Genomic DNA, 16,283 nt, shown 5'->3' with positions numbered 1-16,283 from the left:
ATTACTAGCATATCTGTTCTGTTTCTGGACATGCAGAAAACGTCAACCACCTACACAAGAGCCCGACAGCTTTGTCTTTTATCCAACCTATTGATTTAGCCATATACGATAAATTACAAAAATAAGCCATGTAAGATGCAGTGTGTTGACCGCGACAGGCTACCGCTTCCAAGAAGACAGAAAAACGATGCATTTGTGTGTGTGTGTGTGTGTGTGCTTTTTTCCTGTTTTCCTTTTGGTATCTTATGCTCTCCGGCGACTACAGAAATGCAGTCTTTGTAATGTATTAGTAGTGGGGTACTAAAATAACCATCACTTGGTTATTCTGTGAGTTCTGTCCATGCCAGCTACACCAGATACTGCACCGAGAGCTAAGCCCAAACCAGGAGCCGCAGGTCAGCTGTAGCCCTAGTGGAGCCCACTTTCTGAACGTTACAGGCATTTGTTTTATTACTTAGACAAAGGGAAGAATATAAGGCAGCTTGGCAAGTTATTCACATGAGGTGAAGCCAGAGACAAACTTTTAAATCAGCACCTTTTTTTGATAGAGAACATAAGGGTGCAATAGAAAAGCAGTACTGTATGATCGCAGTCTATATGGAAGAGAATAAAGGCATTGCATGTGCAATGAGCATTTTAAGGGTTAAATAAATCACTCTTCTCTCGTGTAACCACACTCATTAGGCTTGTAACTGTGACCTTGAACCTGGTAAAAAAAAAACGTCCATCTCTGAGAGAAAATAACAGTAGCGTACCTGCCACGTCAGAGCTCCTAAATCTGTTGTTTTGAAAGCCCAAACTGAAAGGAACTCAGTGATGCCAGAGAATCTGTGATCAGTGTGTGGACTCGAGCCATAAGTGGAACTTGCGGAGGGGGATCGTCTTCTAAGTTTTTGAAAGAAACTCTCTGAGTCATCTCGCTAGCTGAGTCACAGCCCGTTCCTTTGCTCTGGGTGCACTCAAAAATCTTAATGAATTATCTCTTTTTCTGGCTTGGAAATCACAAAAGTATGACAATTTGATGGCCTTAATAATGAAGTTGAATAATATCATTTTGCAAACATACTACATGGTGCAAAACAACCTGTATCTAAATCCTGGAAGGCATCTTTCCTGGAATAATGCATCAAGAAATTTCTGGCTCAGGTTCTTGAGAGCTGCTTCACATAAGAAGATCTCAATGCAAGGAACTTAGACGTGCAAACCTGCAGCCATCCCAGAATGGCCCGGGGCACCGGTCAAGCGGAGGGGGGGCGGGGTCCTCGCCCTTCTTTAGGCTCAAGTGCCTGAATACTTTCCCCTACTCCAGCTCTCAAAAACAAAACAAGAGCACACGGCCCCTTGCAAACCTGCCGTTACATTCTAATGATGGGACTCTCACGCAGCGCAGGAAGAGGGCCTTTTCCCACAACACTGACATCATTCGTTCCCTACGCTTGGCAACACGTGAGATTGACAAACAGCTTTGGATAGCGCTTACATGCAAACCGGGTTCGCTGAAAACCTCTGACCGCTCCGAGCTTCAGATACGCGTTGTCTAAAAACTGATATCAATTTATTAGCTCCAACGATGTAGATATTTTTGTGTAGTGAAACACATTTCATGTGCTGAAATGATGCGGCACAATCAAGATTACAATAAGACCAACAAAAAGACTTTTTGTGGTTAAAACAAAACAAGAAAAGCATGAATAAATAAAAGAAGTTAGCCAGCAGTTAGAGTCCCACACTAAGGATGAAGTGCCATCACAGCAACCTGACAACTAGCGTCAAGCGTTCTGTTAACATTTAAAAGCTCACAGCAACACAGATGGCAGGGCATTAGATCCAAGTTCTCTGCTCCGAAAGTGGCCCCCGGAGAACGTCCTGACCCCATACGGATCGAACTACTGACAACCGACAGGACAACATTGGAGAAGAGAAGGAGACGCCCATGACGGTGTTCGAGGTGTCAGCAGTTAATTGTCCCGCCCTTTCACTAGTCTGTGATGGCAGAAGGAGCAGAAAGATGCAAATAAGAGATTGGCATGTTTGGTGTGGTAGGCCATGGTTGAGAAAGGTGTCAGGGAAGTGCATATATCCAAAGAGATTCATTATTTCCTGGAAAGGGTTTTATCCTAGTTCTAGAGACTTCTACCTCTCTATTAAAACTAATCAAGTATTAAACCACTGCCAAAGCATATACAGGTTTAAAACTGAGTAGTTTATCCTACAGTTTTAACATAACAGCTACTAAATATGATGTTATCTAGAATTTATAGCCATTAGACAAATGCGGAATGAAAAAATGGACAAAACCATTGTGACTTTAGACACCATCAAAACAGATAATAGCATAGCTAAAGGGAGGTTCAGCTTTGTGCTCTGTGAAGTGATTTTTAGGAAGGGCCAAATGAGTATAGCAGCGCGAGGCGTACACAGAGCGGGGGGCGTGCACGGAGAGAGGAATCGTGGAATTCAGGAGAGGCACCTAAAAATCCAGCAGGAAATTTCCTTAAGCATGAAGTCATGAATAGCTCATTGATTCTGCACAAGTGAGCATGTGTCTCACTTGTTTGTCGGCCTTTGTAAGCATGGATGTGTGTGCTTTGTAGGGTGTGTGCGTGTGTGTGTGTGTGTGTGTGTGTGTGTGTGTGTTAATGTATATGCTCAAACAGCAGTAGCTGATATGTAGGTCTGTTGATCCTGCTTGTTTCTTTGTGTCTGGTTCCCAGATGGCCATGAACTGAAAAACATGCCAGCACAGCAATGCTGCTCTCAAGATTACGCACTTGAAATAATCCTGGCAGAAGAAGAGTTCTTCTGGAACCCACCACAAATCCCTACATGGACTAAACATTCAAGGAAGGTTATTGAGGAGTCTTTCATCACTTACGTAGTCAACGTGTCCTGTTTAACCAGCCCCTGTGCACGCTCCTTCTGAACCAACAGAGTGCGCCCAGAGTCGGCGCCCGGTGGCTTGTGGTGGACACAGTCTGGTCACTAAAGTGGCTCAGCATTATGCTGTCAGTGCAGGAGGAGAACGCTCAGCTCTTTTCAGCGTGAAAGCTACAAGCCTTTTTAGTAATGTACATACTCAGTGTTACTCTCTCTGGATGGCGTGGCTGGCCTGCTAATGGAAGCCACGCCAGAGGGTGTGTGTGTGTGTGTGTGTGTGTGTGTGTGTGACCTGCTCTCTCACTACCCTCTCTGTCAACAGCACTGACCGGGTGGGATGCAGGAATGTGAGGGTCACGGGATTGACCTTTTACTTTCTCCTGCTTTTCAGGCTTTAGGGCAAGACGTAACTGCCCCACTTTCCCTGACACACTGCGGAGGAGGATTTACGGCCAGTCACAGGTGATTCGAGGTTTTTTAATACTGTGTCTAAGTCGTCACGGACAATGTTATCGTCTATCACAAATACAGATATGTATTAGTGCACACACACCACATCACTAATCAAACAGCAACACAACAGTCAAACTTAAAATTACTTGAAATTCCTACCAAATATAAAACCTATGAGTGCACGTTTTAAAATAGGACATATGATGCATATGAGCACTGAGCATTATTTACAACACAATAATGAGCTGTCTGGCTGAGAAACCACTGTAATCTTACACTTGAGGAAACGTACAGGTCTCTGACGGCAGAGACTGATCTTCAGGACAACTCAGTCAGCTGCAGACAGCTGACTTTTCAGCAAGGAGACTGTCCTACATACCTTGTGTTGATGTCAGACAGGGCAACTATGACTGAACTATGATTGAAAGGCCAACTGCTCTTGAACCCCCTCAGCAGAGCCTACATCACCCCCCGCCCCCGTGTTTCGGCACAGATTATCAAGATTCCCTGAATGTGTGACACATGCCTCTGCCGGGCCTCACGATTCCATGGTACGTCTCCAGTCAAAGAATAACCTGAAGTGTGACTGCTATCGCACATACACTACCCACAGCCTACAGTTGGCGTGTTTGGAAACATGTTTGGAAAACCGTAGAAGGTCACTTTACCTGATTTCAGTGTCGCAAAAGGCAATGGAGAAGATAAACACCATTGAATGGCAAGAGAACTGTTATGTGAAATCAGCATGGGGTTTGTCGTTTTATCCACAAGAGCTTGTGAAATATGGGTGGCATTTGAAGTTGATGAGGACATGAGAGCCACACCTGCACATACGTGTGTATGTGTGTGAGAGTGTGTGTGAGTGAGTGTGTGTGTGTGTGTGTGTGTGTGTGTGTGAGTGTGTGTGTGTGTGAGAGAGTGTGTGTGTGTGTGTATGTGTGTGTGAGTGTGAGTGTCCTAGTCCTTATTGTCATATTTGACCATGACCCAAGGTCAGCTTCCATGTTGATTAGAATATAATGTCTCCTCTCAGAGGTCAAACATTATTGCTCAGGTTCTCCACCATTGTGGTCAATAGCTGGAGTGGTCAGTAGCTGTGGGTGGTCATTAGCTGGGGTGGTGAGTAGCTGTGGATATCAACATTCAGAGAAACTCACGGTCACTTTGCTTTGCAACGCAGCCCATATAAGTCTAACTGTTTCAAGTAAACTAGTTCAACATTTATCGGTGTCTCTGTTGAACCTTAGTTACAAAAAATAGACTGTGTTTTAAAAATTTCTGGTTAATGAGCAGTTTGTTAAATAACAGTTCCCTACACAAGCTGAAAATGAAATCGAATTGCCTGTGAAAGACACTGCATGTACAAATGGCTCTCTGTAGGGAACCAAAGCTGAACTTCTCATGCCGAAGACCAAGGTAGCAATATACCGCAACACTGCATTCACAGCCCAGAGGCCGAAACCCGGCTCAACCCAGACTGTAGAGTGCAAGTATATTCTACAGTGTAAACATGTTCTACGGCATACACACACGCACGCAGACTTTGACCCTTTGAGCCTGCCTCTGTGGCTCTACCTGCTCCGTACGTGACAGCATACGTTAACACACTCACACACACACACACACACACACACACACACTCACACACACACACACGCACAGACTTTGCCGCCTGCATGACTCCACCTGGCCGTACCTGCTGCTATCCTCTGGAGCAGCTGCTGGCGGGCGATGATGCGTCCCAGCCTGTAGCCGGAGCGTCTGTGTCGGTGGTCCATCCTCAGGTAGATGCTCCGCGTCTCTGGGGTCATACTCCCCAGACACGCGCTGTTCTCACTCTCTGTCAGCTCCCTGAACATGGCTACACGGCACAACGCCTTGCAGCTGCCCCCCCCCCCACCCCCCCCGCCCCTTTTCCCTGAAAGACAAATACCAAAAAAACAGGCTCGCAAGCGTCTGTCCACCAACAGCCCAACACGTGTAAGATATGAGACCAAAGAGCTCTACGGAATCTGGGAGGCCTGCCAAGGTCCAAGCCACCACCTCTTTCCGGTCACGTGACTGGCTCGGAGCCAATAAGGAGTGAGGGCAGAGGGGCTGCCCCTCTCGGCTAAGCTGAACCCAAGGTCTGTGTGAGCGCGGCTAGGCACGGGAGGGAAATATAAACACCAGAGGAATGCTTGCAAGCTGACAAAGCGGAGAAAAGTAGGAGAGCAGGGCAAAGATAAACAGTCAGGCTGAGACCCACCCTGGCCAAAGTGAACAAGCCCACCGCTGTGAAGCCCCATGCAGGTGCCAAGAGCACTTAGGAGGAGTCTGTTAGCTGAGAAGAACAGGACGAAAGGAAAGAGAGAGCGAGAGAGAAACTTTGGAGGTGTTGCGATAATGATTTTAAAAGAAGATAATGAAATTTCATGCAGAAATAAAGTACAGATTCTGGGAGCCAAATCTGTAAGAACACAGTGGTGAGCTGTTTCCATAGAAACGTGTGAACAGTGCAAAGGGGGGACGTGAGTAGGTAAAGCACCTCCCTCATCACCTCTCTGCACCCGCAGTGGGCTTGCAACGTGAAAAGTAGCAGCGCTCGATTTCACAACACTCTCTCACACAGAGCAGGGCACCCAGGGAAACCGCAACAGCAACATACCAGAGACCTCATCAGTTAAGAAAAAAAAAAGCTTTGTTTCTTAGATGTCTCAGGAATGTAATACATTTTGCTAAACGTATTTCACAAAACATATAAGGTTTAGCCGAAGGACAAAGGTGAACACTGACTAAAAGCTACTAAACCTCCCAACCTAACCTCACATCCCAATCACCTCGGCCTGTTAATTCGGGTCTTAGCGCTATTAAACAGCCCATACCCTAGTGTATAATGTCACCCACGTTTGATTGGAGAGAAACGAGGGAAGCTATACTGCCGTGTAAATAGTGTGCCAGTGGGCACAGTACCAACCCAAGCATATTCCCTGCCCTTTCATTGGCTGACTGGCACACCGCTCACAGTGCTCACAAAGACCGCAATTCAACGTCAAGTAGCCTGCTACACCCAAACCGGCACCCCCAGTTCCACACCAAGCTGCGGGCGAGGGATGTGTTTTTCCTGTCTGACAGCTGCACCATGCTTGTGCAGGCTCTGTGACACGGCCGCGAATTATTTCATTTATTGACGCAAAGCGCAAATACCCAAACAGTGTCCTTTCTGTGCCGTTGTTCCAGACGCACAGACTCACACCAGTAACTACAGGTGCAGCACACTGGGGGGTTTCACTGACGCCTCATTTGCTGTGCCCTCATTCGGTTTGCATTCGTACTGGAACAAGACTCAAATGCACCATTTACATTTAATGCGTTCGGTTGCCTCCTGTCACTGATCTGAGGCCAGTTGTATATGAGCATACAGGGGGTGTTTTGGTAAGGACAGCTAATCCTCAGTCCGAATAATGTCCACCTGCAGTCTATCAGAAACATGAAACCAGGGGGTTCCAACAGCAACTTGTCTTAGGTGACATGTAAACATAATATCATGACTAATAGCATCATTAATTAATGCGCAGTTTATAACAAGCTGCAGTACATATTCCATGCAAAAAAAAAGGCTACTTCTCACAAACCCAAATCAAACACAACCAAAAGAGAACTCAAACTACAGATATACAGTAAGAACCTGTTGTAATCATTTCATAGCAAAACTGCAGAACTTTCGTATTGGTGCTAAAACTGCACATTAGTATCTACATCTCTAGACTACAATTCCCACTATGCAGCATACATAAATCACTTCTGTGACACATGCAGCTAAATACTAGAACATTGCAGCCAAGGGTGCATCGTTTGTGAAGGTGACAATGCTCAGTCCGTATCTGGCGCTGACATTTCACTTCTCTTAAATAAATAAGCACTCAACTGTAATCCCGCCCTGCGAATAAGAATGACAGACATGGACAGATGAATGCATGACATGATTTCTGGGAGAAAATGCATCAGAAATGCATTTGTGAGATCGCATATTTAAGAGCACTGCGAACGCCCTGAATGCAGCTACATACGTGGCCACTCCTGACACAAGGGCTCATCTGCACCCAGTCTCTCATTATCTGTGCACAAGAGCTAATGACAAATGGTCCACAATGACATTTAAAAATGAAAACGCTTGCAAACATGGAGGAGGGGCCAGCCTGCTGCCTGCCAAGGAACACACATTCCACGTTCTGTCTATCTGTGATACAGACACGCGTCCACATGCTCACATGAGCATGTATGCACGTACGCACGCACACACACACACACGCACGCGCGCGCACACACACGCACACACACTGATTAATCCTTTGAGCAACACTGAGCATCACATACCTTGTGTAAACATAAACTATGTAAAGCACTAAAGGCTCCTTAAAAGAACTCGAGATACTTTTGTCTTTTGCCCATTATTATGCATTCGGTTCAATGCAACATTTCTGTTTTGCAGTGTATAGAAAGTTAATCTGGTATGGACCATTTCAGGACATTCATATAATAATGTTCTATTGTTATCTTACTCATCAGTTCATGGTTATTAACGCTAACAGCAACTTTCATGCAGGTTCCATGTGTAAAAAGAAGCCTATGAACAGTGTGTGTGTGTGTGTGTGTGTGTGTGTGTGTGTGTGTGTGTGTGTGTGTGTGAGTGAGTGTGTGTGAGTGAGTGTGTGTGAGTGAGTGTGTGTGTGAGTGAGTGTGTGTGTGAGTGAGTGTGTGAGTGAGTGTGTGTGTGTGTGTGTGAGATAGAGCGAGGGAGATCTGTGAGATGTCTATTGCACGCCTGCCTCAACATGTTCTGTGTAAAGGGCTATATAGTATAAGCATAAGAATTCAAATGTATGGCTTCCCCCAGGTAACAGCCAGTTAGAAGGTGATTCAGCAGTCACCTACAATAGTGTGACGTGCAATTCATTTGGCTTTGTTACAGCACACTAAATTTACAAGTTTCACTGAAAAAGTATCAACCTTTTAAAGGTGATTTCAGGTAGGGAACTGATACACAAAATCCCCTTAACATGTTATGTTTACATTTTTCTCAGTCACAGATGAGACCCCCCCCACGTAAACAGCAGACTGGATTTGTGTTGGGATTCAAAGACAAAGAGAATCCTTTGAAACGTGGCTTTGACACGACTTCTTAGCCATCAGACAACATGAGATGGGCCGATTGCATTTGATTACAGTTACGGTCAGGTGTACTTTTACGCTGGTCTGCGCCCCACCAAAAAAAAAAAACTGCAGTGAGATACTATCCGGAACGATGGCAAACTAAGTTTAACTGGGAGAAGAAGCTGCTTCTGTTGTTTATTGTGGGGACATGGAAGGGCATGATATTCCCAAAGCTGGGAAGATCGTCTGGGAAGCGGCCTATGACTGAGGACAATGGGCAGGTTCCAGATGAAACAGGCCAGGTGCACAAGACTATGCAGGTGCTCAAGCAGTCCAGCCGGCGCTTTCACAGTCAATCTCCAATATTCCAGCTCGACCGATTCATACTTCTCTACGGTCCAAAATAATCACCCCATGTATTGTTTCTGTTTAGCCTGATCAAGAAATCAAACTCAGCTTGCCTACATAACTATATTTGGTAAAGGTATCTGTATAGAAAAAAAACAAACGTTCTAAAAACAGTTGATCTGTCCTCCCCAGTTAATGCATTATACCCATGCTCCCAACAATCCACATGCCTTATGTCTCTTTGCAGAAGACGTTTTGCTCGTACAAAGCCGAGGCTGTCCGCCTGTTATACTTTCAGACACAACTTTTGGTCAAAGGCTGGTTTTAAACCCATTTATAGTTTTGTGTGAGGACAACATGAGGGGACGGCACGCTCTTCTCCAAAACAGCCTCCAGTTGTAGGACTTGAGGCTCACATTCAAATGCATGCCTCACAGGAGGCATTTGAGCTACAGCTCCACTCCACTCTATCCATATTAGGCTCACAATTGCTTGGTGTGTTTATAAACAGACCATCTAGGCAGTGGAGAATGGCACTTGTATGGCACGTTACTATAAAATAGAAGAGGTGGAATTCCTGAAGCATGTCAGTAGAATGCTTTCGGTATCTAAATTCGCAGCGTGCGTCAGGATCCCCAAAGAGGTTACTACATGAGCCCCATTATAATAGTACAAATCCTCAGGCAGGCAACCAGGACAGGGAAATCTCTAACACGAAAAAGGCGATCTAAAAGGTCAAACGTTAGATTAAAGGATTTTTTTAAGTAGTAAACAATATTTATTAAAGTGATTGTTATTTCTACATTTTTTCTTTAAAAAAAAAAAATTCAGCTCACATAAGATGAAGAATCAATCTGCTTTGTGGTGCTCAAATGAACCAGTTTATGTTCCACAGAGCAGGTCACCCACTTGGAGACAGCCATGTTTAAAATAGATTGAGTACTGCATCTGATACATCCAGGCCAACAGGTGTCAGAATAATATTTCATAATGTGAAGAATTATTATTGGCAAAATAAATTATTGCTCCTTAAATTGTAATGATTGGAATCCCACCAGCTACAAATCCTGTCTGCCAAGCTAAGAAACAAGAATGAAACATTTTATTAATTCCAAGGGAAATTTGTGAACCACTGTCCGCAAATTATTTCCAACCAATGACCAAGAAACACTGAAACAGCCTAAATAAATAAATAAACATAAACATAAACACGCGCACACACACACAAAGCCCTGAAAGCCCAAGACCATCTGAAAGCCCAAGACATTTCCAGGAATCACCACAGAATAGCATTGAGTGACATCTAGTGGTCACTTGGGGTATTTTCTTTTACTGTTTTTGTTCACCCCATTAGGCTTTTGCTTCGGGAAACACAGGGGGCTCAGCAATGGCACAATATTACAGCTTAAATAGAAACTTTTCACTGATAAGATAACAATAGGTTTACTCTCAAGAGCAATTCCCTATTGCCAATGGCCTCATTTAATTGCAGATCAGTGAAATTTCACTGCGAACTAACAAACACTGGCCCGATACTGCAGTCATGAAATCTACTAATAGAAGCCTAAACATTACAGCTGTCCTATGCCTCAGCATGACAAAATAAAGGTCGCATCTTAATCGGGCAAAACCCAATAAAGGCTCATGATAGGAAAACTGCTTCTGATGTACTATTTCTCTGATTAAATAACTTAGCATTTATTGTACCCAAACGGGGAGAAACTAATCTTAGTCCTCACGCCAAATCTTCCAAAATTCAATCCAAAAACAGATCAAATGATTATTTATTAACAATTAAGTGAAGCCAGTAGTGTTACCGAAACGGATACTTTGAAGTCTCAAAACAAAAACATTTTTACAAAAGACATGTAGTTTATGAATAATGCCTGATGTAAATCGTTTTACTGTTAAAACGCGAAACGACATGTAGCACACTTTAACTCACAACTTCCTAAAAGTCGACATCTAGCCTTTTACACTTGTTGCATTACGATAGCATGCGGTATAACTATCAGGATGATTGTTTCTTCCTCCTTCTAAACCTTGCAAAAGCTGCACTGTGCGCAATACCGTGCGTAAAACAACGGCTCCTATCAGCTGGACTGCAGACCAGTGCACAGGCAGGGTGTCCTGAGAGCCATGCGCGTTCAGCGGCACAAACCTGCAAGCCGTCGCTCTCTGACCTTTTTCCACAATAAATCCCGAGCTTTGGACGTGGAGTCCCGCAGCTGCTCGCTAAGCGAACGCCCGAGTTTCTGTCGTAGAGACTTTCGCGTCGCTGTCATTGGAAATACGTGGCCATGTTCGGGGACTCCCGCTGCTTCTCCAAAAACGGGACCCTCCTCCTGAAACGGCTAGGCATCCCGGGCTGCCTCACGAGCCTACGCCGCCTTGCAGCCAGAATGCACCAGGCATTTTCCCGAAAAATAAGCACATGGTGAATAAAATGACCTGATACTCCTCTTTGGTGATTACAATGAACGCAAACTTCTTTTTTTTTCACGCGGAGTGGAGGATCCTTTGGCAGGACCAGCTCGCGGTCACGCAGGGCCAGATGTGGGTTTGCGTTGGAAGTTTTCGACTTCAGCCCGAACCGTACGCGCAGTCCTCGCGCAGCGCACCTCCTTCCCTCGCGCGCACTCTCACTGGCACGTGCATTTCGTGTCAAGTGTGAGAGCCAAGAAAGGAAACTTTCCGTGTCACCTAATATTTGCAAAAATAGTGTTCACTATATCTACACTCACTGCCATTGAGCTTATTAGAAACCCCTGGCTTGCACGCACCTAACTTAAGTAGGCTACACCTACCTTACAAGTGAATGACTGCTGACTGTGGATATTCATTCATTCATCCTTTCTTTCCTCATAAAAATTCCATTCGTTTGCTTGTTTATTTAAGACATGCTCTTGCAATCAATATATTCAGTGGAAGATGCTTGGAAAATTTGACACAAATTACGATTGGCTTCTTTGAAAGACGAATCATATTCCCAGTGCAAACATGGATTTGTGTCTCAGTTTGCAAATTATTTTGCATGCCGGGAAAAAAAAAATAAAAATCTGTGTTCAGTTAGTGAATCGTTGGGCCAAGCATGTAATGAAGATGGACGGATTGTTGAATAAGCGGAGCTGTATTGCGCACCGATGGAACTCCCTATAGGACTGTCTATAGGGGTTTAGCTTGCATTACTCCATGAGACAGGGGAGATTGCTTTGTGCTATGGTATTACTGTCAGTAATCTGAATATCTGAACCTTCAACACAAATGTCTGGGGTAAAAGAATTAGGTAAGAAAAAGAAGACAGATGAGGGTATTAGTCATTTTAGTGTGGATGATTGTGGAATAACCAGAATGGCATTTGCTGAAAAGTACCAGAATTTGCACTTCACGATGCGCTCTGAAATCATTCCGAATCAACATGGCAGATTATATCTCTCTTTTATTTTTGGGATCTAGGGAAGAAGCCTTGATTTGCTCGGTCGGACGGTCGTGTTGCTCGAGTGCGACCGAGGGAGAGCATGCGGCCTTCGTCCTAGGGCAGAGTTTCATTCTGCGTCAGAGGCATCGGATGGAAAAACCTCCCCGGAGAACATGGACGGCATCTGCCACATCTCCATTCATGTGTCAGAGGTCAAAGGTTTGGGCCAAACATTTCCCTTCATATGGGATTTGCTATGGAATTCCTGACTTGGAGACAGTACTGGATGGACACTAAAGGAACGGAAATGTCATTGAGATTACTTTAGCTCTGTGGACCTCTATTGGGAATACGTAGTCGATGCCCCATTCGGCTGATAGTCTGGTCGACATGCCAACCGTTATCGCCAACCCTTAATAATGCTGGGAACAGCAAATTTCCAGAAAAGCTGGATCCTACCTTACAAGAGCTATTATTCCAACTTTTCCCATTTTCAGGAAACAGTATGATAATATACTCTTTTCTTAAAACACAGTGTGGCTCCACAGCATGTGCAGGGTCACCTCACAGACCACTGAGAGGGTCCCACCTGCTATTTTCAGCTCTCCATGCTTAGCATGCAGACAGAGCACGGGACACCCCAGCCAGGACAGCCTGCCTCATCTGGGGGAGTGTCTCCCCGGGTCTGGGGAGGAATTGAAGCCCCAGATTAACCCCAACCCACCCCCATCCGCAGCTGTCCCCCAGCCGGGTGAACCCATTTAGGTGACCTTTGATGCGAACATCTCCACCTCCGATCATGCGTGGGCGGTAAACAACCGCTTGCGCAGGCGAGGAGAAGCTCCGACCCTGGGGCCTGCGATGTAAACAAATCCTGAGCTCGGCACAGCCACATATCTTACACAAAGCATTTGAGTATGCGTGTTACAACAGAAGCAGATGGTGCTATCATGTAAGTAAATTAGCGAGAGGAGCAGATGTCTTTATTTCAATGGTATATGGCAAGAGAACAGGACGGAAGTGATTAAGGGGTGCTGTATTCTCACGTGCTGATTGTCCGGTCCTGGTCTGTTACTGTTAGTCATGCCTCAAATCAAAACCTTACCAGCTTGCAAGCTTTTCATGGCAATAAGCCACATCATCACACCTCTTCTGTCAGTGATCTTCGGTTCCCCACATGCACATAGACTGACCATATACTAGCACTGTCTGGGAGAAACCTACCATGCCTAGAATGTGACGTTGGCCTGTGGAACAGACCGAGAGGAAGCAAGAACCCATGTAAGGACAGGAAGTGACCATCAGCACGTGAATGGGTCTCCGCATCATCTTGTCCAACTCAAGCGCTTATTCTTTCTTCAAACAGTGACAGACTCTTTGAACTGAAATTGCATTTGCTTTCCCCTTTTGCTGCAGTTACAGGCACAATCAAGCTTCCTGGGCACTTCATTTAAGCTTCTTGAGCTTATGAAGGGAGACTGCAGTAGTGGAGGTTTACATGTGGTTACCGAACGTACGGCCACCGAGCATGGTGGGCAAAATTCACGCGTTGCTTAATTAATACACGCATAATTCTAATAACTAATAATTCTTGAGCACATCTCACTTGTGGTAACTTTCTTTCAAATTCCACACACTGTGACAAAAAACTTCTTGTAGTTCTTTCAAAAGTATCTGACCCTACATAACCATAGAAATGAATGGAAAACAATGGATGGGGAGTCATCGTCCATGAGCAGAAAAACCTTAGTTAAAATAAGTCAAAATGAATTTTAGAAAAAAAAATTTTGGCAATGGAAACTTTTCTGTCTCACTAACCCAAGGTGACCCGGCACAGGCCCCTCCAGTGGCTAAAACACCTTCACGATGAATGCAGAAGGACTCGCTGTCATCTATCTGCAAGCATGGCTGTGTTATGCAAATCACCAGGAGTTTACAATAGTGGCTACATGGCTACCATCCTTTCCACACAATTTACATTTACAGCATTTAGCTGACGCTTTTATCCAAAGCGACTTACAACTATGACTGAGTACAACTTGAGCAGCTGAGGTTTAAGGGTCTTGCTCAGGGGCTCAACAGTGGCAGCTTGGCAGTGGTGGGACTCAAACCAGCAACCTTCTGATTACAAGGCACCTTAAGCACTGAATTTTCGTTAGCTTCTGAAACTAAGGATGAAGAAAAATAATACAAGGTCATTTTGCACATTTGTATGTATATATTGCTTACTGTTGTTTTTAGTGATCATTTTGACAATTAGGCCCCAGTTCTTATTGCCAACCACAGTAATGTGTGGATAATGTGTCTCTTTTGCACAATAACAATGTGAACAGACACTGACTTGCTTTTAGTTGTTTTTACTTTTTTATATACATACAAATGTGCAAAATATTCTGTTTGGCTTGAAAGCTTTTCTCATTTATATACATTTTAAATGACTTTTTATTCTCTATAGCACTGACTTGCTTTTACGGCAAAACTCACCAAAACAGAGATCAAGTGAACTGGATCAGCACAGTGTGTTTAGGGGTTTGTGAATCTTTACACCAGGAATTCATAAAGTCATATAACACATAGATAACGCAAAGATAACAAATATGTGTATGGGTGAAATGAAAAAAATGAATGAACACAGCCTACACTGACTGTTCGACACACCTCAGAGCATGTTTGCTACCAGCTGGCTTACTGAATATGTCTGATACATCGAAAGAGCAGATCATTCACACTCACTAGATGTTTCCCTCTGAGCTCAGACCTCCACACTATCTGATGAGCTACAGTGGGAAAAAGCCCAGATGTTACGGTCCTGATTTCTCTTGGTACTGATTGGCCTCCTTGCTTGGGCAGGAGGTCCCAGGACACCCCAGCCCATCCCCCACCCCCCCAAGCCTGTCTGAGGCATGCACCATAAATTTCCTGAGAGAATATTCCCAAGCCATGTCTCTGGTTTTCCAGAGAAACCACACATGTGGTATATATCTGGGTTTAGATTAGAAGACTGAACGGGGGAGGAATACATCTTAAAGCTATAGCTCACTACTATGAGCACTTGTGACAGACTTCATTAGGGTCAACAGTCAGTTTAGAATGAAGCTAGTTGTTTATTTTCAATATAAGAACACTACTGTGTCCCTTTTAAATGATAATACACTAAAGTAACTTAACTAATTAACTAAGTGAACAAATAAATGAATGAATGAATGAATGAATGAATGAATGAATGAATGAACGAGTGAAAGAAGTATGGGAAAATAAACCAAACTGTAACAGCAATGTGATGATACAATTATGAGTAAGGTTTGCAAGTCACTTGTGGTTTGCCCTTGAAATACATGCATGCTCCAGTTCCATGGAGAGCTCATGTTATCTAGTACACAGACAGCATGGTGGTTGGCTAGTGGAGGCCGGGGGGATGTGAACACTATTGTTTCGCTGTATGACAAAGCATGTAATGCTGTCAAGTCAGAATCTATTAAGACTCAGCCAACCACAGAAATCCATGGGAAAACATTTACAGTCTCCACACACCACCTGGCTTCTATTAGCAAAGAGGGGATTATCACACACACACACACACACACACACACACACACACACACATCAAACTAATGCCCCCTCCTCCACAATTCACACACTTGAATACACTATGACGTTGAAGATGCACGCTAACAGTGTTGTAGTGGTTCTAAACCATGAACACTGGTGTAAATTACATCATGGGACACCATCGTCCAAACCAACCCGACCACGCTCCGAGCAGTGATCCTTCACTCTCGCTCGGCCTGTGGAGAGGCACTGTGCCGGCGTTGGGACAGCCCCTGTTTTAGCAGAGGAAGAAGAGACGGCACAGGCGCTAACGTTGCTCAGACGGCGGCGCAGGCCTGACGCAGCAGGCAGCTGCGTTGTGTCAGGCCCCGATGCGCGCGCTTGGCCTCCCTGACGTTTCAATCAAAGAGATAAAAACCACCTCTCCGACTCACTTTCGCTCAGGAGGACACGGTCCGAGCTGCGATGGTCACGACGGGGTTTGACGCCCCGCGGAAGCTCCCGT

General features: G+C 44.7%; 1 protein-coding gene across 9 annotated transcripts in view; it reads right to left on the bottom strand.

Annotated features, from left to right (window-relative positions):
* The window catches only part of stard13b (StAR-related lipid transfer (START) domain containing 13b), a 60,893-nt gene that overhangs the window by 21,216 nt on the left and 23,394 nt on the right, over positions 1–16,283 (bottom strand). The window contains exon 1 of one of the 9 annotated variants that reach the window (XM_035534444.1): positions 10,973–11,440. The exons of 6 other annotated variants lie outside the window; for them this stretch is intronic. In XM_035534444.1, coding sequence (XP_035390337.1) covers positions 10,973–11,096 — 124 coding nt within the window. In that variant the 5' untranslated portion in view covers positions 11,097–11,440. Of the gene's footprint in view, positions 1–5,026; positions 5,214–10,972; positions 11,441–16,283 lie in introns of those variants that run through there. 2 more of the 9 variants (XM_035534451.1, XM_035534443.1) reach the window with 2 other exon arrangements.

Source organism: Electrophorus electricus, chromosome 15 (genome assembly GCF_013358815.1).
Source record: "Electrophorus electricus isolate fEleEle1 chromosome 15, fEleEle1.pri, whole genome shotgun sequence".
NCBI lineage: Eukaryota > Metazoa > Chordata > Actinopteri > Gymnotiformes > Gymnotidae > Electrophorus > Electrophorus electricus.
This window is presented reverse-complemented; position numbering and strand designations above follow the sequence as displayed.